Source organism: Pelodiscus sinensis, chromosome 1 (genome assembly GCF_049634645.1).
Source record: "Pelodiscus sinensis isolate JC-2024 chromosome 1, ASM4963464v1, whole genome shotgun sequence".
Taxonomy (NCBI): domain Eukaryota; kingdom Metazoa; phylum Chordata; order Testudines; family Trionychidae; genus Pelodiscus; species Pelodiscus sinensis.
In genome coordinates this window covers 195,200,939-195,225,960 of record NC_134711.1, presented here as the reverse complement: position 1 = coordinate 195,225,960, position 25,022 = coordinate 195,200,939, and the positions used below count along the sequence as shown (strand labels likewise).

Genomic DNA, 25,022 nt, shown 5'->3' with positions numbered 1-25,022 from the left:
TCAGGCTTCATTACTAGAGTGAAATGAAAAAGCATCACCACACTGAATCATGTGTTTGGGCTGGTACAGCCCAGCACCTCACGAATATGTGAGATCATGGATAGTGAAACTACAAATGGCAAGGGCTTCCTGTAAGTACTTTTAAAGACCCCCAAAAACTGTAGCTCACTAACAATCCTCCAGAAGATAGGACAAAGACCAAGTAATTCTGCACACCTGGTTACAGAGCTCTTGCGACTTTGTCCTCACCCACAACTACTTCCAATTCGGAGACAATTTCTATCTTCAAGTCAGCGGCACAGCCATGGGCACCTGCATGGCACCACAATATGCCAAGGTCTTTATGGCCAGGGCTCAACAAATAATGTAATCTACTCACCCGTTGCAAGTAGATTATAACCCGGAAGAGCCAGCGCAGAGTAATCTGCGCATGCGCAGAGCCGCACGAAACCCCACGGCTGGTGAGCAGAGCTCGCCGCCGCTTGGCGAACAGAGCTCGCCGCCGCTTGGCGAACCCTGTTTATGGCTGACCTTGAACATTTCCTCAGCTCTCGCCCCCTAGCATCCTTACTCTACTTACACTACATTGATGACATCATCATACAAACCCGGGGGAAAGAGATCCTTGAAGAATTTCACAGGAAGTTGAACAATTTCCACCCCACCATCAACCTAAGCCTGGATCAGTCCACATCAGAGATCCGCTTCCTTGACACTGCAGTACAAGTAAATGATGGACAAATTTCTACCACCCTATACCGGAAACCTACCGACCACTACACTTACCTTCATGCCTTTAGCTTCCATCCCAGACACATTTCTCAGTCTACTGTATACAGCCAAGCCCTAAGATAGAACCGGATTTGCTCCAATCCCACAGACAGAGACAAACACCTCCAGGACCTATTCTACATAGAGCATTCATAAAACTGAAATACCCACCCAGAGAAGTGAAAAAAACAGATCGATAGAGTCAAAAAAGTACCCAGACAAGAACTACTTCAAGACAGGCCAAAAAGAGAAAACAACAGAATTCCACCTGTCATCACCTACAGCCCACAACTTAAACCCCTTCAATACATTATCAACAATTTACAACCTATCCTGGAAAATGACCTGTCACTCTCAGAGGCCTTGAGGGAAAGGACAATCCTCGCTTACAGACAATCCCATAACCTCAAACAAATTATTTCCAGTAACCACGCTACACAGCTCACCATAATCATCCAGGAACCCACCCCTGCAATCTGCCCCAGTACCTACTCTGCCCACACATCTACACAAGCGATTTCATCAATGGACCCAACCACATCAGCCACCAAATCAGAGGCTCATTTAACTGCACATCCACTAATGTGATATATGCCATCAAATGCCCCACTGCCATGTATACAGCCTCTCTCCAAGTTACGAACCAAACACTTGGCTGTAACTCGATCTCTTCATAACTCGGACCCCACTGAGTTACATAGCAACCGCACTGTTCGTAAGCACGGGTCGCGTTTGTAACTCAGGGACCGCTTTTACTACTGCTCCCTGGGAGGTTTGGTCGTAAATGTGAATGGTCATAACTCGACCATTTTCAACTCAGGCACTGGCTGTACTGGCCAAACTGGACAATCTCTATGGGAAAGAATTAATGGACACAAACCAGATATTTGAAAGCAATACACAAAAACCTTTTGGAGAACACTTTAATCTGCCTGAACACTTATTAATGGATCTCCAAGTCACCATTTTGTTTCAGACCAATTCCACAAGCCAAATACACAGAAGGTTTAGAACTTAACTTCATTTACAGCAAATGGTATGAACAAGGACATTGGTTGGCTTGCACACCACCTTCCACATCCCATGACTTAATCTACCAACCAAACAATGGAGGTGCTAATTGTTCTTATTAGCCTGTTGTAACTATTTGAACCATCTACTCACAATTTTTTTCTCTTTTCCCCCCTCCTTTTTTTCCCCCCCACTCCCTCCCCGCCCCTTCGCCTTCCCTTATTTATTCTTGGACCTGGACTTCTAATTCTCCTGTAAATCTGATGATGTGGGTTGTGCCCACAAAAGCTCATATCACCATCTACATGTTTTGTAAGTCTTTAAGGTGCTATTAGACTATTTGTTGTTTAAGTTTTTCCTGTTACAGATTAACTTGGCTACCCCATGAAGTTTTTTAGTTAATCTTATGTAGGCCACTTAATAGACAAGTATAACTTTTGGCCCAAATGATATGAAGTGAATTAGCTGTGTGAAGATAGCTCCGCCTCCCATCTCATTATTCACCTCCAAAATCTTCCTCAAAACTCTTTTGTCATGCTGCCTATAAAAACCTTTGCCTCAGGTGGCCATTAGTATGAAGAGACCACAGCCTATCATGCTGAGCAATGCTGGCTCACAGTTCAACTCCCCCCATCTATTTATAATAATGTATTGTCTCTTGTTATGCTTAGACCGTAACTCTCTCAAAGCAGGAAGCGTGCTTTGTTCTATACTTGGAAGGTAAATTTTGTCAGAGAACTAGACATTTATACTTCATGATGGACACTTAATCCCAAGGGAGATCTTCCACCTACACTAGCCAAATGTACAGAACTTGTGACATACATTGAAAATCTAGGACATTCACATTTAGTGCGATCCTGGATCAATGAACCAATGTATTCAAGCAATCCTAAATCTGACAATTTTTGTATTAATTGCATGAAGTAGCAATGTTGGGCTTCCCATGGTATACACAGTGTGCATCGCGCAAATATTGTGATAATGCTGTACATAGAAGTGACTGAAGGTGCGAGGGCAATGCAAGAGGTTAGAAGAAGTTACACTGAGTACATTTTACTGTTAAAGCCCTAAAACTCAACTAAACACACACTAGACACTGAACTAAGATACTTTTGTCCTTTATAGATTATAAATCTGTAAATAGGATTCAGAGAGTGTCAAAACATCCACAAATGTGCATCTTCAAAACTAGCTGAAATTCTCAAGTGGATGGATATGGCATGTGTAAGTTAATTATGGAAATACAGTGTATACTATTACATTCAGTAATTATTGTTCAGGACAGAATTAGGGGGTACAGAATTCCCATTTGGCCCCATAAATTACTTTTTTCTCCCATGCCCACCTACACCATCCTGTGAAGTTAATCAGATTAACTCAGGAGAGGTACTGTAGAAGCTAAATTAAACACATTGCCCAGATTTAAATTCACTCCTTGTTTGTGTTTTCATAGCATGCACTACAGCAACCAATAATAAGAGGAAACAAGATAACCATAGACTAGTTTATTCTCATTTATTAAAGAGCTTAACTGAAACGTTCGAACTTTTAACTTTAATGTAGAAGAAAATGTAAATGCTTCCCAAACAAAACAAACTGTTCTCAAGCTTTTTTCTCTGGTTTCCACCCTTTACGCCACTTGACAGATCCCCACGAACATTTAGCAGGGGATGTACAGGCACAAAGCCTTGTAAGGTCTAACTTGCACCCTGGGGTGCAAGCTTCGGGGAAGGACAGCTCTGGGCACCCAGCCACCTCCCCCTCCCCCCTAGAGGCAGGGAGCGGGGCGCCGAGCGCGGCACTCACAGGTCTGCCAACACCGTCAGCTCCGCGTAGGTCCGGTGCAGCAGGAAGTCGATGAGGGCGCTGAGCCGGTAGCCGGGGCTGGCCGCCGCCGCCGCAGCGCTACCCGGGGCCGGGGGGGCCGGGGCCGAGGTAGGGCCGCCGCCAGCTGGGACCAGCTGGTTGCTCTCCAGCTGCACCGGCGCCATGGGGGCGGCAGCGCTTCACCCCAGGCAGGAAGCGCGCGGGGCCCCGACTCCCCCCTCCCGGATCCCGACCCCGCGGCGGCTGCTCCCTCTGGCCCGGCGCAAGCGGCCGCGCTCCGGCAGGAGGGCGCGGGGCGGGAAGGCAGCGCTGGGAGCCTCCGCGGGGCTTAGCGACCGCTTGGCGCAGGGGCCGTCGCCATGATGGTGGGGGGGGCACGGCGAACCGGAAGAGAACTGCTGCTGCGGACCGGAAAGAGAACCCTTCCGGCAAGCCCCGTTCCAAACCCCACGGGGCGCAGCCGGGCCTGTTCCCTCGAGACAGCGCGGGCTGGGGGCGGGGCTAACGCGCAGCGGCCACTGAGGAGCGGAGCGGGGGGCGAAGGGAGCACGAGCTGGCCGGGTGGGCGGAGCAAGCAGCTGGGGTGGGCGGAGCCTCGGAACGCAGCCCGGGAAAGTCCGTAGCTCAGCTGAGCCGCTCCCCCTCGTCTGCATTAGCCACCCGGGGGGCAGGCGGCAAGGCCTGGGCGGTAGCAGAGAATTGCATGTGTGCGTGGCAGAAAGCGCAGCGGGCCAGAAACCGAGGCCTTCCCCGGCACAAGCCGGGTGTGAAAAACACTAAGGAGACGCCAGCGGTGAAAAGTGCAGCCCGCGACCTTGTGCTTAGCGCTTTCCTCAGTGGCGTCAGACCTAGTCATTTCTCACGGGGGGGGGTTGCAAAAGCGGGTAAGCTTGCAGAAGTAATAACAGGCACAAGAAAAATATCTGCCAGCTGTTGGAACAAACTGCAGGTTGAACCTCTCTAATCAGCAGGACGGGTCTGGTGCCGAACCAGTGATTTTGGGGGAGGTCAATATTGTCTAGCAGCATTACCAACACTTCCATTGCTTGTTGGGCTCTTAGAGGACATTTAGGTGTAAAGTAGAGCTGAATAACAGCACAGAACTCTGAGAGGACGGACTGGTGGCTGTAAACACACTTTATGTCCATGAAAAGTGGACATCCTCCTAACTAACATCAAGATGGGACCACGGAGCATGCTGGATTCTAGAGAGGTTCAATCTGTAGTGAAAATAAGGAATAGTAAGTAACTGGTTTCATTTTCCAAATGTATTATTCAAGTATTTGTGTTGCTTTACTGTCATAATTAAATTAAATTATTTTACAAGATAATGTGCAAAACCAGAGCACTGATGGGTAGTTATTTTTCATTTTAGTATTGTGCATTTCTAATGTGATAGAATTCTTTGAGTACAAAAACAGAATAATAGAAGGAGAACTAGCTGACAGTTATATTTGGGCTTTCCCAATGTGCCTTTGACACAATTCCTCACGTGCTATACAAGAATCTGGGTCATTAAAGGCTCCATTCTAGGACTAGGATTATTTCATTAATATATATTAAATTAGCTGTAAAATGTGAAACATTTGCAGATGACACAAAATTATTTAGGATAGTGAACACTGGAATGCAGGGGCAGGCCCGAAGTATCCTGTACATTTGTAACATACTATGTATTGTTATATCACTAAAATAAAAGTAAGAAACATCACAGCTCTATGTCTTATTTCAAAGCGTACGGAATTTTATTCCAAGTACAATGCATATAGTATTAAAGCAGGATATTATACGAATTGAAGATGTGAGACTGAAACATTATCTAAATTATATTCTTTTGTACAATAGACTTTACTAAATTATACTTGATAGTGTATAACTGAATGTTTTCTTTTAGAAAGTAGGCAAGCAAGAATAATAATTTTACTATATATTTTAGAAATGTGTGTTCATCTGTCTGCGAGTCCCTTTATTCAAGAACTCCTCCTAAATGGTAAGAACTGGGCGCACCAAATTTGGTATTCAGCTTCCTCCTATGGAATCTCCAGCCTTAGAGGTTTTTAAGGCCAGGCTTGACAAAGCTCTGGCTGATATGATTTAGTTGGTCCTGCTTTAAGTAGGAGGTTGGACTCAATGACCTCATGAAGTCTCTTTCAGCTCTATGATTCTATATGAAGAAGAGAGGTGAGTAAAATGCCAGCAGGTTCACTAGGGGAATCTGGGCACAGAGAAGGAGCAAGTCCCCCCAGTGCCAGTCTTGAAACAGCAGCTGATGCAAAATGAACTTCTCTTTAGGCTGTCTAGTTGAATGGCTCTCAGCCTTCCCAAACTACAGTACCCTTTTTAGAAGTCTGATTTATCTTTCATGCCCCCAGATTCCACTTAACTTAAAAACTACTTGGTTACACAATCAGACATAAATATACCAAAGTGTGTCAGCTCACTATTATTGAAAAATTGCTTCCTTTCTCGTTTTTAAAATATAATTATAAAATCAATTGGAATATAATTATTGTACTTACATTTCAAAGCATAGTCTATAGAGCAGTATAAACGAGTCATTATATGACATTTTAGTGTGTACTGACTTCACTAGTGCTACATAGTCTTTTGTAAAACTAGGCAAATATCTAGAATAGTTGATGTATTCTCTGGAAAACTTCTGCATACTCCCAAGAGTACAGGTATCCCTAGTTAAGAACCACTGATCTAATTCTACTGGAAACACCTTTCTCCATGCACCAAGATTCTGGCTGCCTCTTGTGTGGGAGGCAGAAGGAGAACTTCCTAGTACTTCTTCAGCCATTATACACTCATGAAAGAGCAGATAGAATCTGGTCCTTTGGTGGTTTCAAGTTTCTTTTCTGTGGAGCACAAACGGTAGGCTGAATGTGGCCAGTTGTTGGCCCACCAGATTCTGCAGATTTTAAAGTTTTATTTAAAAGAAATGTGTTCCTACCTGTTTGGCTGTAAAGAAACTCTAATTGATTGGGATTTGATGAAGCTGTTTTGCAATTGGATAGTGCAAAAAAAAAAAAAAGCATTTTCTAAATTTTAACATTTTCCTTTAGATTGAGAACAAGGATAATTTTTAGTCCAAAGAGTAGTGTTGGGGGGAAGGGCAGTTGTGTTACAGAAAATCATGCACATCTGAAAATAGTTTTATAGTGTAAATGTTTCCTCAAGCCAAAAAAAAAAGGTTACTACACTGTTGTAACATACACTGTATGTGTCATATGAGGAAATGATTGAGCTTCCAATCCTCTTCTTTCTTAGGAGTTTTCTTTTTTTGATTGAAAAGCAAAGCAATAGCAAAGCTATTTCCTTCACTTTACCTTTTAAAAGGAGATACTTTCTGCAGTTGCAGAGGTTCAAAGCAAGACTGAAACACAGGCAAAAAACTGGTATCTTTTTCAGCATATTTAGGACAAGTGAAAGAGCACTCACAGCTCATTTTAAGTAGCCTTCGGAATGCAGTATAACACCAATGAGTTCACTCATACTTAATTCACTTCAGTCTGTTATTTTTAGAAGTCATCATGCAGTTCAGCAGTACTCAAGCTCATATCTTTTTTGTAATGGATGACGCTGCTCTACTTCCCATTTTTATTTATAATTAGCTTATCGACTTTGTCTACACACAAATGTTATATTAATTTAACAAAACTGGTTTAGAATCAGAATTATATAAGTATAAGCCCCTTGTTAAACTCTCTTAAGAGCCTAGTACATCAGTTGTCTGACAATGGGTCACAGTTGAGTGGGCAGTTTGCAGTGAAGTATGGGTTTAGACATAGCCACTAGCCCATGTTGTCCCTAGTTTGATGAGTAGGTGGAAAATGGTGTGAAAATAATGAAGTGCTTAGCACTCTTAAGTTACAGAATACCAGCAATGAAGCTAGCGCTGTCACTTGCTAATATTTTGTTCAATAAAAAATTGAAAATGAGAATGCTTGCACCACTAGAAATTCATGTCAGTCATGGGGAATTTGCAGATATATACAGAAATGTATAAGGCAAAAAAATTAGGTATATATCACCTAAAAATTTGGAGCATCATTGGGTCTGAATATCCACCCACATGCATCTTCTGATCCCTGTTCTGTGTGTCTGCTTCCATCAGAGAGGATCTAGTTAACTTAAAAGTGAAAAAACCTGCCAGATCTATTAGCAGAACACTGACCCGTGAAAGAGCAGTTCCAAGTGATAACGAAGTCATTAAACAGGCATTTGCCAACCCCAGGTATATACTGTTAGTTTTTCAATTTATGGTGTTAATCTACAGGACTTTAGTTTAAAACTTGCTTTAAAAATATTTCATTAGTGTGTTGCTAAATATTATAAAATCACACCTCTAAAAAATTATATTCATCCTACCCGGTCTGCTGTCAGGCCTTGGGGCACCAGTTTCATAGTACTGCTGAGGGCCCTATAAATCTAAGAATGGCCCTAGCAATGATTGCCCTATGTTTATATGAGAACATCACTTCAAAAACTGGAAAAACAGATGACACCTTTTCCAAGCTCCTGTCCCAGAAAAGCAGGAGATAAGGGGCAATGATTCTGATTTTTTCACCAAGAGGGTTTCCAGACAGACACAACCCAGCAAGTCAAGGCAGCAGAGCTCCAGAACATGGAACAACTAGAACAAGGGGGCTTGCTGCCTCCTGACACTTAGTGATCCATCACAAATGTGAGGACCAAATAGGTCTTCTCTTCCTGTATCTCTCACAGTCTGGCAGGGAAACAGGCAATGGACAGCGGTTCTCAATCTGTTTACCATGGTGAGCCACACATGCTGCTCTCTGTGTGTTATGTAGGCCTCATCCACACCATAGAAGTGCTACCTATATGGGCTTGAGAATGTCACATGGGCTACAGTTGTGTGCTGATTGAGCTGTAGGTTGCAAACAATTGATCCAGAGCTGTTGTTTCCCCCTTCTCTTATGATGATTTTTCCTAGAGTCAGCACCTATATCTGTCTCTGATTCTTTGCTCCAGCTTTGTCATAAGATGGAGCATTTGCTCTAACTTGTGCTGCTGGCAGGGACCATACACGAGTGGCAATAGCCCCTCCCATTCCCTGTCTCTGACATGCTGCTCCCCATCTCAACACTCCTCTGGCATCAGCCAGAGACTGCAGGCCAGGAGGCACAGGCATATAAAACAATCCGTCTGCACTCTGGACCCTCCTACTCTAGGGAATCCCCAACAGGGGATTATAGGTTATTTTTGCTAAAGAAGCAGAACAGGGAAGACAATCTGCCACAAAGTATTGATTTCAGTTCCTTGAGACTTTCGAAATAATGTGTTTGGTCCTCAGGCTGAAGAGATTGATACCAGGACAATAGATATTAAAAACAAAACAGAATATTAAACACAAAGTGCCTTGATTTTACTCTGTTACACAAGTATAAATCCAGATAATACAGTTGCTATGGATCTACACCTCTGCAACAGCACAGAATCAGGCCCAAAGTACTGTAATAAAACAATTAGGATTGAAACAAAACCCAGCACAGATAAGATTCTACCTAAGAGCTGAGATGTCAGCCTGAACTGTGCCATCATTTCTGTCCTTTCCCCCCCCCCACGTAACTTGTCTGAAAGAGAAGCTCTCAACTAATTACTATTATCTGTATTATGGAAATGTCTATAGGTCTCAATCAAGGCTGGGACCCAGTTGTGCTAGATACTGTATATGCACATGGCATTGATGCACAATCCCTGTGGGGATATCTCCAGGGTGGGATAAATGTATGACTAGCTAGTTATTTTGCATGTCTGTTTGAACTACAGTATTTTTGTATAAGGGGGATGGATGCAGGAGTTAAGAGCCTGGGTCATGAGGCAACAGTAATAGGGCCAGAAGGTGCACAGGACTGGCACCAATATATTTCTCATAGCCTCAGCTAAAGCAGCATTTTTCTGCCAGAAGGCGTATGGAGGGAATCTGGAAAAAGACAGCTTCATTTAAAGTAAGAAAGAAAGAAATTAATTAGGAACAAACCAAAGGAATGAAAGCAGGCAGGTGGATAACAGTGACATCTGAAAAAGTGATGTCATATGCATCTGACGAAGTGGGTCTTTGCCTACGAAAGCTTATACGCCAATAAATCTCTTAGCCTATAAGGTGCCTCAGGACTCCTCGTCACTTTTGCAAATTCAGACTCACACAGCTACCCCTCTGATATCTGAAAAAGTATAGCACATTATGAACTAGTAGAAGCAGCAAAAAAAGTGAGTGAATGGAGCTAATTTACTTTAGAAGCAGTAAGACAACCCTGTGATCTGCTTATGATGGCCCAGATGTTGAAAGGAGGATCTGCTACAGCTGGTGGCAAAGAAATCTTGATATAGGACAACAGGCTTGTTATATGGAAATTTAAAAGGAAGGAAGTTGGAGAAATGAACAAGCTGTAGGCAGCAAGATGGAATATATTAGCTACAGTTAAAATGAGAAAAGAGAAACAATCCATGGCTGGTCATAATCAAGAGTTAAAAAGACAAATGAGAGTGAAAACTACTTAAACTAGAAATTACACTTCTGGAAGACTACAGTTTAAACGAAATTTCTAAAAGGTGCAATTTATAAAATCTATCACCAAAGCCAGGGACCTAGAAACATTTGTATTTGTACTACAGAAATCACATTTTCAGTCCAATGTGTTTTAAAAAATCTGAATTTAAAGGGTTACAGCTAAGGAAAAAATGGTTTAGAATTTCTGGTCCCTGCTAATCCAGGGATGTAGGTCTCTGTAATTGCTGTTTTGGCCTAAGAATAAAGTGGTCAAGAGTCTGATTGAGAAATGTTTGTTAATCAGGATGACTAAAATTCAAGAAACACAAAGATCTTCTAGGGCCTGATTCTGCATTCCACGCACACCCACAACTATTTGCCTCAGTAGGTGCACAAGGAAGAAACAGGCTAGGTCCTATGTTACTACCAAGATTGCCCTGCTGCTGTGCAGGAGCAGATGTGACGAAGCATTTCTAGGATTGGGTTAGGAACTAAGCTGATGTTTAAATGTGCGATAATTATTCTTTTAAATCAACAGTTCTCAAACTATGAGGCAGGCCTTCCCAGGGAAGTGTGGAGATGTGCCAAGGGAGGGACAAGCTGTGTGCTTTTAAAAAAAATTTTAAGGGCTCTGGCTGTCAGCCCTGGATGGCTGGAGCATGTGCAGATGGGCCAGGCACACCTGAGAAGTGGGGATACAAGGGACAGCCAGAGCCCTGAAACCCAGGCTCAGGTTCTGCCTCCCACCCTGAATCCTTCACTGAGAAGCAGCCTAGACTCAGAGTCTCCTTCCTCCTGGCCCCCAATCCCTCACCTGGGGCTCCGGCAGTTCAGCCCTGTAATGGCAGCAACAGCAGAGAAGTAAGGGAGGCAATGGGGCACTAAGTCTGCTGTGAAAAGTGATATTAACAAATATCAGTGTTCCTATTGCCACCCTTACTTCTGTGTTACTGTTGGTGCAGCGTTGTCTTCAGAGCTGACAGCTGGGCTAGTAGCTTCTGTTCTCCAGTCTACCTTAAGATTTGGGGGGTGGTATATGTACTGGGGGAAGAGGCATAAATAGCTAAAACACAAAGAAGGTGGGCCCCATGAAGTAAATTTAAGAGTCGCTGTTCTAACAAATGGGGATCATGCAGGTTCCAGAACTGCTTATGCTTTTATTCACTTGGAGTATGTCTACACTGCAGAGAAGATCGAAGTTGCTGCTGTCAATCTTCCAGGGTGTGAATTAGTGGGTCTAGTGAAGACAGCACTTCTCTCTTTCTTTGAAACTTCAGGGGGACTTATTAGGGAGAGCTGGGATAGATAGAGAAGAGGAAGTACAGATTCAGTGGTGACTGCGTAGAGACAAATAAATCCATGTAATATAAAGAGTTTAAAATACAATTACGGTAAAATATCAAGAACACTAAAATAACAATATCTAGATGCAGGGGCAGTGCCAAGTATTGTGAGATATAATGGTAACCTGCTTTTACTTTAAGATTCCAGCTTTTAGGTTAGATCTTCTACTATTGCAGGTCAAAGAGTGGTGTGCAGGAGTTCTCTCGTGTTTCCCTAGGTCAGTGGAGATCAGCCCACCATACCAACTTGTAGGGAAAATGTCGGTTACTCAAGTCATGGAGCAGATATGGCTTTCATCTGGTCATTTGCAAAAAGGACATTGTACTCACAGCTGTTAGACAAGTCATAGGAATGATGCGTAGGGTCGTCCTTACCCATATGCAGAGTACACAATTGTGTAGGGCACCTGAAAGTTTGGGGCACCAATGGGTCTTAATGTCCACCCACCCACTTCTTCCTGTGCCACCATCAGATCAGTGTTGTAGATATAGCCAGTTGTGACCGAAGCACTTAGTATGGGGGGAAGCATGCCACATGTGACAGACATGTGCAGGATCTCTAGAACTTGAAAGGTGAAACCAGACAATAACTACAGTGTTTAAAAAATCCAACACCATGAAGACAAATACATTTATTTGGGCACTAGCTTTTGTAGGTTAGAGCCCACTTTGTCAGATGCAACAAAGTGGGATCCAGCCCACGAAAGCTTATGCCCAGATAAAGTTGTTAGTGTTTAAGGAGCCACAGGACTCCTTGTTTTTGCTGAAACAGATTAACACAGCTACTTCTCCGAAACTTGATACAGTGTCAAAGGAAGTCAGACAGGACAATGATAAAAGACAAAAACATGTTGTCACCTATAGGCAAACACTTTTTACAAAGTGATCACTCTACATCTGACCTGTCAGTCCCATCCTCAAAGGAAACCTGAACAGCACTTTCTAAAGACAAACAAGGAACTTAAATTCATAAAGTGCTACCAGACCATTTGTTGTTTAAATCCATAACTCTGTTAAACACTCAAAATCATGGACTGAATAGAGACATTGGATTTATGACTTATTACACTAATCTATAACCCCCACTAATCAACCTTTTTGTCCGGTTTTTGATTGCAGAGGTGTTAATGGGCCACTCTACCTTGAATGCACCTTTAGAAGCTTAAGGGAAATGATCTGTTTCACCTTGTATGTAGCTATGGGATGTTGGGAATGCCTTTCCAAGACCTGAAGAAGAGCTGTATGTGACTCAAAAAAAAAAAAAAGCTTGGTTCTGTCTCACCAACAGAAGTTGGTCCAAATTATAAAAGATATTTCTTCATCTACCTTATCTGTGTAATACCGGAACTACAGGCTGCCATTACCCTGAGAAAAAGAGATACATTTTAATATCTGTAACAGTCTACTGATTTGCTTATATATGGACTGAGTTTCTCCCTGCCATTATCCAAGTCCCACTAAGCCTCTCCTTAATTTTGTAACTCATTTTCTCTTTTAACTACCTTGACCATTTATAAAGCTACTACTAAAAATGACCTACATAAATAAATCAAATTGAATGACTAAATTATGAGTGAGAGAATGAATGTGTGAGTGTGTGTAGGTGGATGATATAAAGGTCCAGACTGGTGATACCAGCAGGAGCTATAATTTCATACGCTGTCACCATCAGAGCACCAAGAAAAAGCAAGGACAATTAGGGTACATCTACATAGGGGAAAAAAAGCCCATGACACTTAATTCCTTCTAATCAGCCCAGCCACGCAGTTGCTTATTAAGCCCTGAACAGTGAGCTTCAGAGCTTGATTCAGTGGACTTAGGGACACTCTGCAGAGCTAAAATTAGCAGTGTAGAAATTTAGGTTCGCACTGGAGCCTGGGCTTTGAAACCTGATCCAAGTCTGATCCTAAACTTTTAGCCTCCCACCTCCAAGCTTGAGCCTCATGAGAATAGACACCAACTTCCTCTCTAGCCAAATGGTGCTCAACCTCCAGGCCCCACCTCCAATCCATTCTTTCTCGCAAGTCCCCACCTCTTTCCCTCTGCTCCACTCTGCCCTGCCCCCACCCCACCTCACCTCTTCCCATTTCAGCTCTGCCCTCTTCCCACCCCTATTCCACCCATTCCCCAAGCCCCTGCACTCAACCCATGTGTAGATTATTTTATTGCTTTTAATATGTTTTCTCTGCAATGCCTTCACCCTAAGAATAACTCTATGGGCTTAGAAAGAACTGTGTGGTAATTTTTACTTGTGGACTGTTACACAAGCTATAGCCTCAGAAGAGAAAGCAAACTGTAGATGAATGCCTGCTAAGGCAGTCTAACCCACTGGGGAACTGGACAACCCCATCCGCCCTCTCCCCACACAAGCATAATCTCTATCCAGGGGCTACCAAAGTACTGGTAACACTACATTTTTTGGCAAACTTAGCAGTTAGCTGACAGGAGCATTGTATCTAATTCCTATATGAAAGAAAGAAAATTAAATAAATATTAGACCCACTCAGCTCTAACACTAACATATTCTGACATCTTATGGCAAGTCACTTAAGGGACACTGGTTAGCTTTAAATTTTTAATGTATAATCTTATTTTATTACTAATTCTGTGGAGAGAGAGAGTTCCCGTCAGGACTTCTGGGCTGTATCTCAGCTCTGGAAGGGGAGTGGGGTCTAGTGGGTTATACCAAGGGGTAGATACATTTCAGCTTTATATAAGAACATCAGAATGGCTAGACTGGGTCAGACAAAGATCCTTCTAGCCCAGTATCCTGTCTTCCAAAAGTAGCCAATACTAGGTGTTTCAGAAGGAATAAACAGAAGAGGCAATCATCATGATCCATCTCTTATTGCCCATTCCCAGCTTCTTGCAAACAGAAGCTAGGGACACCATCCTTGCACATTCTGGCTAGTAGCCACTGATGGACCTGTCCTCCTTGAACTTATTTTGTTCTTATTGGAACCCTTGTAGAGTTTGGGTTTTCCACCCTCTCCTGGCCAAGAGTTTCACAAGTTGACTGTGGAAAAAAATTGTTTGTTTTAAATCTGCGGTCTATAAATTGAATTGGGTCAACTTCTTGTGTTGTGTTATTGAAGGAATAAATAACATTTCTTCAGTCTATTTTTCCACACCATTCATGATTTTCTAGACATTTAACATATCCCCCCATCCTTTAATAATTTATTTTCCAAGCTGAAAAGTCCCAGTTTTGTTACTCTCTCCTCATTTGGAAGCTGGTCCTTGCCCCTAATCATTTCTGTTGCCCTTTCTGTTCCTTTTCCAAAATAATATATCTTTTTTTTAGATGGGGTGATCAGATCTGCATGCAGTATTCAAAATGTGGGCATACAAAGACTTTACATAGAGGCAATATGGTATTTTGTCTTATCTAGTCCTTTCCTAATTATTCTCAGTGCTCGACAAATAATACAATCGCCTGTGGCGAGTAGATTGCAACCCGGAAGAGCCGGGTTCAGGCGATCTGCGCATGCACAGAACGAGCTGCGCATGCGCAGATCGCTGAACAGCGTGGCTGGCGAGCGGGGCTCGCCGTGGTTTGGCGAGCCCTCACTATTCCCAATATTCTGTTAGATTTTTAGTTTTTAGACTGCCACTGCACATTGAGCAGATGTGTTCAGGGAACTGTCTACAATAATTCCAAGATCTCTTTCTTGCATGGTAACAGTTATCTTGTATCTATAGTTGGGATTATATTTTCTATGTGCGTTACTTTCCACTTAACACTTAATTCCATCTGCCTTTCTGTTGCTCAGTCACCCAATTTTGTGAAATCTCTTTGTAACTCTTTGCAGTCAGTTTTGGATTAGTCCCCGTTCACCCCTTTTTCAAGAACATTTGTAAGTATAACACAGTAATCCAAATGCAAATCCCAGCAGCACAATACTCATTCTACTTTCCCCCCCTTTTCTTTTAAGTGCAGCACCTGGCAATGTTTTCATGCTGATCTAAGGATCCTTCAATTACTGGAATGCCCAGACTTTTGTTATTTTTAATCTCCCTGCCTTCCTCTTTTTATAACAAACTCCCTGCCTCAAAAGCAGAGCTGAAACAACTCAAACTCTGTTGCATTTATGAACTGACTCTGGAGTCGGCATGAAGCTTTAAGCAGACCTCAAGTGTTAAATCCAGGGGGTTCAAACTCAGGAGGAGGGCTACTGTCTCCCAAACCTCCCATAAATAGTGCCCTAGCCTATATGTCAGTGGTTCTAAAACTTTTTGGCCCGTGGCTCACCCAGCTCAATGAAGATGTTTCAACGGACCACCAGCTGCTAACAGAAACTCACCATTAATTGTATAATTACTGCTGAGCCATTTTGCTATTGCTACAGCTAGGGAGAATGGTTTAATTTAACCAGTGAGAAAGGAAATATTAATGGAAAGAATTAAACAGATTAAGCACTTTAACTTTCTCATGTTAGTTTACTAAACTTCATTTTAAATAAAGTAAAATATTAATTTATGTCCAATACAAAAGCTTTCACCATTGTTGGTAGTTATGGCAGGGGTGGGAACCTTTATTGGCCACAGTCCCACAGAAAAATCAGTTGGGTGCCACACAAGTAAGAAGCAAAAAAAACCACCCTCCAAAACCCGCAACGCTCACTAATGTGACTGTCATCTGAGACACCTCATTCCCCTGGCACTCCAGCACCATGGTGGGGAGCAGGGAGGACTGAGGTTCAGGGCTTCTCATAGGCCACATTAATTCTTGTGGGGTTCTGGGGCTACTGGATTTTGTAGATCCCCCTCCACCCCAGACTCTGGGGTGAGATAAAAAATGAGAGGTTCAGTGTGCAGGACATGGCTGCCAGTGAGTGAGATAGAGATGGGGATGCAGGATCTGGATAGGAGGTGGGGTGTAGAAGGGGGTGAAGGTGGGAGGTATGGGTGGGAGGTAGGGTGCCGGAGCAGACTCGGAATAGGGTGTCTGGCTGGGGAGAGGGAGCAGGAGCAAGGGAAGGTGCAGAATCTGGCCAGGAGCCAGAGTTCAGGAGCAGGCTGGGGGTAGGGTGTCTGGCCAGGAGGGAGGGTGCAGGAGCAGGGTGGAGATGCAGGGTCTCCGCAGGGGTGTGTGTGAGGGACTGAGAGTGCAGTCTTACTTCTTTTTGGCCTTTTGGCCTGGGCACTTACTTCCTTTTGGCCTTGCACCGCTCCCAGGCATCGATTCCAACCAATGAGAAGTGCAGGAAATGCCTCCAGGAAAAGCGAGTCCCTGTGCTGCTCTTTCCTCAGCTGGGGGAGTGGCAGGGTGCAGAGCCGCTTCTAGCTCCACCTCTTCCCCACCCCCAGCTCTACCACCCCCAGTCCAGCAGGAAGCCATGCTGGTGCTCCAACCTCGTTGTGGGCGGGGGAGGGGGGGGGTGGGGCTACGCTCGAGCCACAGATCATCTGCAAGGCATCCATGGCCCCCAGTTTGAGAATCCCTGCTGTATGTCAGCCTCACAGCAAAATGGTCAAGCATTATCCTTTTATCAACTACAATTGATTAATAACATAGTAAAAGCATCCTGATTGGTTAATAACTTAGACTGGTTAATAATGAAATCACAATGTTTCAATATCATGTGCTGCAGAGCCACAGGAGACACAGTAAAGAGCCATTTGCAGCTTAGAGGCCTCAGTATTATTATCACTGATCTAAACCAACCCACTGCTGTGTTTGAATTGAAGTGATTATTAAACTCCACTTAAAATGGTACATTATGTATTTTGTTTCTTTAGATCAGGGCTATTCAACTTTGGAAGCCCCAGGGACCACAATGATACAGCACATGCCGAGGGCCGCAGCTTAAGTGTGGTTGCACATACATGCAAATATATGCAAATAGTTCCTTTCACACTGATGGGCATGAATACAAAGATTAAGGCAAGACACATAGGCCCCATTTAAGTCAGTTCTGCTGATATTTCTAAAATGCAATATTTATCCGATTTCCACCCATATGACAGCACTTTTAATGAGCAATGACAGTCCAGGAGCCTAACTACTAAAACACATATCAACAGAAGACCATTATATTGACTACTTTTTTGTTTTGACTCCCACTTGCAGGCCATGTGTTGAGCCCTGCGTAAACTCAAACTGCACCATGGGCTGCAAACAAATGGGCCGTGGGCCACATGTTGAGTAGCCCTGCTTTAGAGGAAGAAACAAGGCTTGCTATTCCTGGGAATGATCCAGGAAAAAGAGCTGCACATCCACGTTTTTTTGGGAGAGGGGGAAGGGAGGGTGTTGGGGCCATTTTTCCAGGATAACCAAGACTGGTAGAGGACAGAATGTGGCAGTGGTGTAATAGGCATGCTGTTGGAGTCAGCGGTGCTGGTCCAGGGCAGTTTATCACACAGAGGCCAGGTCTACACTAGACCCGGCAGGTCAGCTTAAAGTACACAATTCCAGCTATGCAAAATCCATAGCTGGAGTTGGCTTACCTTAAGCTGAGCCTTGGCAGCGTCCACACTGCAAGAGACTGATGGGAGCAAATTCTTCTGTTAGCTTCCCTTATTCCTGCAAAAGGAGGAGTATTGGACACCAGAGGGAACTGCCTTCAGTGTTCAATTTACAGGTCTATACTAGACCCACTAAATCGAATGCCAGAAGATCAACCTCCAGAGCATCGATCTTCTGGTAATATGGATGTGCCCATACGCTCAGAAAAATACTTGCATGCTGGCTGGCAGTGTTCAGAAAGGAGCTATTGCAGCAGAGCATTTTAAGGCACTCAGGGTTATTGGCCAAATAATGACACATCCCCTCATGGTTCTGCGTTTCATCTCAGAACATGGCAGGAACCTAGTTTGTAACTTGACCAGCTTAGTTATGTAAAAACTAAAACTAGTTGTCATTATGCTCGTATCTTGCATTAATTCAAGTTAGCTAACTTGAGTGAAGACTACACCGTTTTTCACAGCAGAGTCATGTCCTTCCACCAATTTGACAGTTTTGCTTTCTACTGTAGCAGGCAGTTCAGGAACCCTACGGTAGAGGAGTGTATAGATTTTATTTACTTAGTGGAACTAAAGGAAGAGGTTACAAGTTGGAGGGAGAAAAATTATTCTCCTTAACCTCGTTAGAGGTTAAGGAGGTAAAAAGCAAGCAAAGGGCTAAAAATTGCAGCAATGGAGGTTTAGGTTGGACATTAGGAAAAACTTCTTAACTGCCAGCCTGGTTAAGCACTGGAATAGGTTGCCTAGGGAGGTTGTGGAATCTCCATCACTGGAAATATTTAAGAGCAGGTTAGACAGACATCTGTCAGGGATTATCTTGGTGCTTGGTCAACTGGACTGGACTGGATTGGACTTCATGACTTTTTGAGGTCACTTCCAGTTCTAGTATTCTATTATTCTAAAATCACTATGCAAAGGTTGGCATAGGAGCAGCATAATACTGTGCCACAAGGGAGATTTATCTAGGTATTTATACCACAAGCATTGCTATGGTAACTGACTGCCTCATAAAATGTAGATGTTATATGCAGAAGGAGTTCTGTTGTTCTCTCTACCCTTCCACCTGATGGTCAGATTTTATAAATGCTTCTAATGTGAGAAAGCCAAATGACTAGTCATGGTGAGTTTTGCAGATCACTATGAAAAGAGGGAGATTTGCTTTTATTCTGTTCTGACTTTCCATGGACTTCACCAGGGAACAAATCAATTCCTTGCAGCACCAAATTCTACAATCATGAGACAGCTAACAAGAAAGCCCTGTTTCTAACACTGGCCAGTGTAGCTGGCGATTTTCATAGGCACCACCTTAGCAATACCCAAAAAGAGGAATATACCTGTTGTGGGAGGTCATCCACTTCTAGCTGATATGATTGTCTCGCATCCTAATCTGGCAATATAACAGACAGGCTCATTCCCTAGGAAGGAGATATGTAAATGACCAATCTCATTGATCTGTTCTGCCAGACACATTGAGCAGTAATAATGTGAAGAGGAAGGAATCACATCCAGCTCTCCCACATTCAAGGAAGCATTGGTATGACACAAAGCTTGTGAGGGAGAGAAAGGAGGCAATTGGGAGGTACTCAGGGCTTTGAGAGGTGTTTGGAGCATCCCCTCATATACAAAGAGGAAATTGATATTCAGCTATGGACTATTCTTCATGGTACAGAAAATTCCTGCTTTACAGAAAGCATTGTTAAAAGCACAAGAGTTTGAGGCAGATGCTTTTATCTGACACTGAGAGCGAGAAAACTTGCTTCACTAAGGTGTTTTATTAGTGAATGCAGATACCCACCTATCACTGGGTTTGACTTCATTAGAAAAAGAATACCTGGTAGGCTTGGATCCAATATGGTTTACCCTAGGATAGGTAGTGCTAGGAGAATTGTGGAAACTAGGCACTTATCCTTAAGAAACAGGAATATTATACTTTTCTCCTTTGAGATCTTCTCTTGCAAAAATAAGAAATTGCATTGACAGACTCCAAAGAGCTGCACCTATTTCTGACAGATGCAGGGTTTATGCAAAGCCAGAGAGGTAAATTTGGGATAGGAAGTCCGGGAGAATTTAACCAAGAATAAATTATGTTACATTCACAGTATATTGTTATTTATCTGAATTAGACAGTATAATGAGTAGAATCAGATGCTATTATGACCACAGTATTGTTTGTGCTCTAGCTCCACACTTAAGTAGCCATAATGAAAGATCAAACATTGCTACCTAGAGATCTGATATTTTATGCACAGTATGATTTCTAATGGCTTGAATAATACCACTCAGTAAGAGCTATTTTTCACGGCTTGAAATATAATAACCTCTTGGAATATCATGTAGCTGATGATCTATTGGAAGCATTTTTGTTCAGGCTGTATTTCCTAAAAGCTAAGCATTCCACAAAAATGAATCAGTAGAAAGTGGTAAAATAAGTTCCAGTAGCTGAATGAGAGGACTCTTCAGAATTTATATATAGATCCTTTCTCTTTAACACCCACAGTGCCCATATTAACAGTGATTCAGAAAAATATCCAGCAGAGCCCGGAGGCAAACTATTGTGCATAATCTTTGCTCAATTCATTTAAAAAGAAGCATTGTTTAAAAGAATGGAATGAACATTACGAGACATTTTCTTGATACAGTTGTTTTGCAATATATTTTCTTTATTTGGACAGGAAGCCTCCTACTGTTGCTATTTTTAACATACCAGCTTAATTTGTTTCAGATCACAGCATCAGTTAAAAACTGATTTCCCTTTAGAAAAAAAAAAAAAAAGAACAATTCACCCAGAAACCACAAAGTTTAATGTTCAGAAGTACTGAATGAGCCTGAAAAGTATAATAGGGTCAAAGTCAAATACCCATTGTTTGTGACAAAGTAGTCAGCAGTATAACAGGTACTTCAACTAAATCTTTCCAGTTTACCAACAAGTCAGATGTTTACCATCCAAATCTACAACCATATTTTGCTTTCAGGTACATGTGGGCCACTCCCACTAACTTCAGCCAATAGCGAGAGTTGAGGAGAGTAGAATTTGGCGCAGAGTATTCATGAGGGTTGCCAACCCTCATGGTTTCACTGGAAACCTTCCAGAATCAGGCCAAACCTGGAGATCTTGGGCCGCTAAAAGTGTGGCGGGGGCTGTGGAGCTAAGGCAGGTTCCCTGTCTGCCCTGGCTCTGTGCAGCTCCCAGAGGTGGCAGACATGTCCCTGCAGCTCCTGGGGGAAAGGATGGAGTTGAGGGGGTCTCCACACACTGCCCCCAGCCAGAGTGTCGATTCCACAACTGCCATTGGCTGGGAACTGCAGCCCCTGCTTCTGAAGTGAGAGAGAGTGAGGGGGGTAGAGTGTGAGTGACAGAGGGAAGGGGACCAAGCGAGCAGGGCAGGGCCTCAGAGAAGGGGTGTGACAGGCAAGGGCATTGGGATTTGTCTGATTAGACAGTTGGCAACCCAGCATGCATACATTGTCATTCATCTTGCCTTTCTTACAGATGGACTGCCTCCTTTCAACATTTCCCTTTGGCAGCCCATCTGTAGCCCACACACCTTCTGGGTGTGGTGTAGTGTCTCATTTAGTGATGCTGAGACCACTTACTGAGAGAATAATCAGTCTGCTCTACAGCCGGAGCTGAGAGCCAGCTGGATTTTAGCTCATGCAATAGAAGTAGAGTTACAATATTTAAACTTTCAAAAAAGAGGACACCTGGTGCCTGCCGGTGCCGCTGCAGCAGCGGCTGTTCCACTCACAAGGGAGGTCGGACTCGGGAGCCAGCAAACTTGCCCCCGCACATGCCCGGCTCTAGGCTCTGGCCGCCGCCTTGCTGCTGCCGGGCTGCCTCCGCTGGCTCCTGTGGTGCGAGGGGATGCTATATGTCGGGCTCCCGCTTCCTCGCTGCCCCGCCCTGAGATGCATGGCACCGTGGGCTCCAGTGGTACTGCCAACCAGCTGGCAGCCTGGGATGCTGCAGGACCAGGAGGAGGGAGTGGGAGGCCAGGGAGGCTGCTGGCTCTGGGAGCAGTGGGGAGGGAGGACACCATGTGCACGTCCTCTCCCCTCCCCACCACAGGGAGGAGAAGAGCGCATGTGCGCCCCAGCATCCCCGGAGCAACAGGGAGGGAAAGGGAAGAGGACGCACGGCCCCAACTCCCACCCTGCCCCCCAGGAGCAGTGGGGAGGGAGGCAGAAACAAGTATGCCTACTGTCACAATGGGACAGGTAATGCTAGTATTAATAAAATCGGAGAGTGGATGAGGCAGGTTGTAGCTTTCACACTTTTAGCCTTTTTGAGACTGAAATGGCTTCTAAGAAAGTGGATGTAGCTAGTCAAAGAACAAGTCAGGTACAGTACTTTTTTTGGATGACAAATTGCAGGCTATGAGATTAGTCAGGACCCTTGCTGAACATTAATATATACGGAAAAGTCATGATAAAGGCAATGGAAAAACATCCATTGACTTTAATGAAGCCCAGATGTCGCTTAAAGATTTTGAAGACATTGTAACAGTTGCTTGTACTTGGACTAAGGCCTTTTTGGTACTTTGGATCTTGCTCTTTTCAAAATGAGTCCCATGCTCAATACATCTGCAAGCCCTCTCTGCCAGAATACCTAACACAAAATCTGCTACTACATGGACATTAAGAGGACAGCTTTTATACCCTCTGGGTCTTGTCTCAATCATGGTCTTTTATGCAGAAACTGCTAACAAATACAAGGATGTTTTTAATGATGTGGCCAAGTAGCCACTAGAAACTAAATTACGATATCAAATAGTTCTGTGAAATAAGTTCAGGGCAGTTTTCAGAAAGATACAAGTCTGGGATAAATTCAAACCAGGGACATACGGTAGAGGTGAAAAGTTTTATTTCATTACCAGCCCCACACGAATCAAAAACATCTGGGGTGAATCCATGTGGGGGGGAGGCGGGTGTAAAAGGCAAAGGGATGCAATGTTCCCCGCCCAGGGTCTTAGTGCTCAACCACTCCCCTCTCGAGTCTGACCATTCCTGCGAGTTCCCACAACAAGATGTTGCAGACTGATTACTCTTATCCCAAGAGGATCTGTTAACTTGAAAGTGAAAAGTCATCCAAGCTTCCTACAGCCATTAGCATAATACTGAATCTGTGAAAGAGACATTAAGTGGTAATGAAACCATTTAACAGACATGTGCCAACCCTGAATTTACTGACAAACACAGTTGTGCATTACTATGTCTACAGGACCTTATTTTAAAATTTGCTTTAAATATTTCATTAGTTTCTTGCTGAAGATTAGAAAAATCACATCTCTAAAAATTCCTTGTATAAATATTTAGATGCACTATCTGAGTATTTAGCTTTAGCCTTTAATGGTTGGATCTTCAGACATACAGGTTTTTAATAACACACACACACACACACACACACACACACACACACACACACACACACCCTTTTCTTCCAGATAGCTGGACAAAGGAGTTTCCCTTTTACTTACTATTTTGTGTACTAGTTTTAAGAAACCCTCCACCAAAATCAGTACCTGACAAAGATATAAAATCCTTTCTTCTTCCTAAAATCTTTGAAAACATATTTTTAACAAATATATCGTGAAATTTCATAAACATGTCTTGTTAAAAAAAATCACACGATAAATTAGTGTTCCCTTTTTCTAAAAACAATGAATTTTGTTATGAACACACTAAACCACTCTGACTGATTTAAAATAATGTCTGTTTCAGTGAGTTTAAATATGTAGTAATTTGGAATGGTTACTTTATGAGGGCTTAGGAGTATATTTAAAATCAACTTAGAAATAAAGAAAATGTAAAACAGAGAAGGGATGCATCACTTATTCCATAACATTTAATGCTGTATTCATCAGGACCACTGTCTTACCCTTACTATTAACTTTTTGCAAATAAATTTCAGACAAACCTTAGGATATATCAAAAAACCAATGACTGACATTTTATTCCCACATTTAGTACTTTTAATTAATCTGGCATGCAGTGGAACATGTGCTCCATTTTCTTTAGAAAGAAATTTTAGAAGAGAGTGGTTTCTTTTTCCCAAATGTTACTTGCTACATTTGGGTTCAGGGATTTGGCTGAAATGGATGAGTGGAGTGAAGAGGGAGACAGTCATGGGTGGCTGGTGAAGGTGGGGTTGGGGGAGGCAAGACCATGGGGAGGGAGGAGGGCAGTGCACAGCCCCAGCCTCCCCAGCCCCAAAGCACAGGGAGGGAAGAGGGCAGCCCCAGCCATCACTGCCCCAGGCCCAGGGAGGATGGGCGCTCTAGGGCAACAACACTCTGCCCCCAGAATGTCTACAGTAGGTGTTCTGAGGGTAGAGTGTGGGCGAGGCCAGGCTGGAGGTTTGGGAAGGCAAAGCCTCCCACACCCAGCATACTGGCCACCCATGGAGACAGTGGGGAAGGGGCAGAGACTGTTCAGAGCCGGGGTGGTATATGTGCATGGCCATAGACTAGGGAGCTTGCCTCCTCAAGCATCAACTTCACCTACTACCACCCATGGGTGAATCCAGGCAGAATGAGAGCATCAGTCTCAAGGGAAATCCATTGCTCAGTGAGAAAGAACTTCCAATAACTCTCTCATATATCGGCTCCGATCTAGAAAGCCTCTGGTCAGTGTAACATAAGGCTACATATGATCTCATGAGAGGCTTTAACTCTGACTAAAATAGGAAAATATTTTTTTCTCCAAAACCAGGCATGCCACAATTTGACACAAACAAGCTCAGACTTGCAAGGTGCATGGGCCCCTTGCACCAGTGTTCCCTCTATTTTTTTCCATTCATGTGCAGAATACATTTTGTTATGTGTATTGAGGCATGTGCACCACCAGTCAGGGGCGGCCCGTGAACCTAGGCAAACTAGACAGTTGCCTAGGACACCGCCAGCCCGGGCGCCCGATGATGACGTCACGGGGCGCCCCATGATGACACCACGGCCATTGATGGCTATGCAGGTGGGGGCGCTGATTCTGCCTTCCGCCTAGGGCGCTAGCTGCTGCAGCCGGCCTCGGGCCGCTCCTGACACCAGTAGAAACACATGCTGCTGGTTCTGGGCACTATGCATATGAGCTCG

The 25,022-nt window shown here is 43.6% G+C and overlaps 1 protein-coding gene across 2 annotated transcripts in view; it reads right to left on the bottom strand.

The window, feature by feature from the left end:
* The window catches only part of MED14 (mediator complex subunit 14), a 59,364-nt gene extending 55,203 nt beyond the window's left edge, over positions 1–4,161 (bottom strand). Inside the window, exon 1 of one of the 2 annotated variants that reach the window (XM_075913119.1) lies at positions 3,592–4,161. In XM_075913119.1, coding sequence (XP_075769234.1) covers positions 3,592–3,776 — 185 coding nt within the window. In that variant the 5' untranslated portion in view covers positions 3,777–4,161. The remainder of the gene's footprint in view (positions 1–3,591) is intronic. The other variant, XM_075913110.1, reaches the window with a different exon arrangement.
* Positions 4,162–25,022: the final 20,861 nt, after the last annotated feature.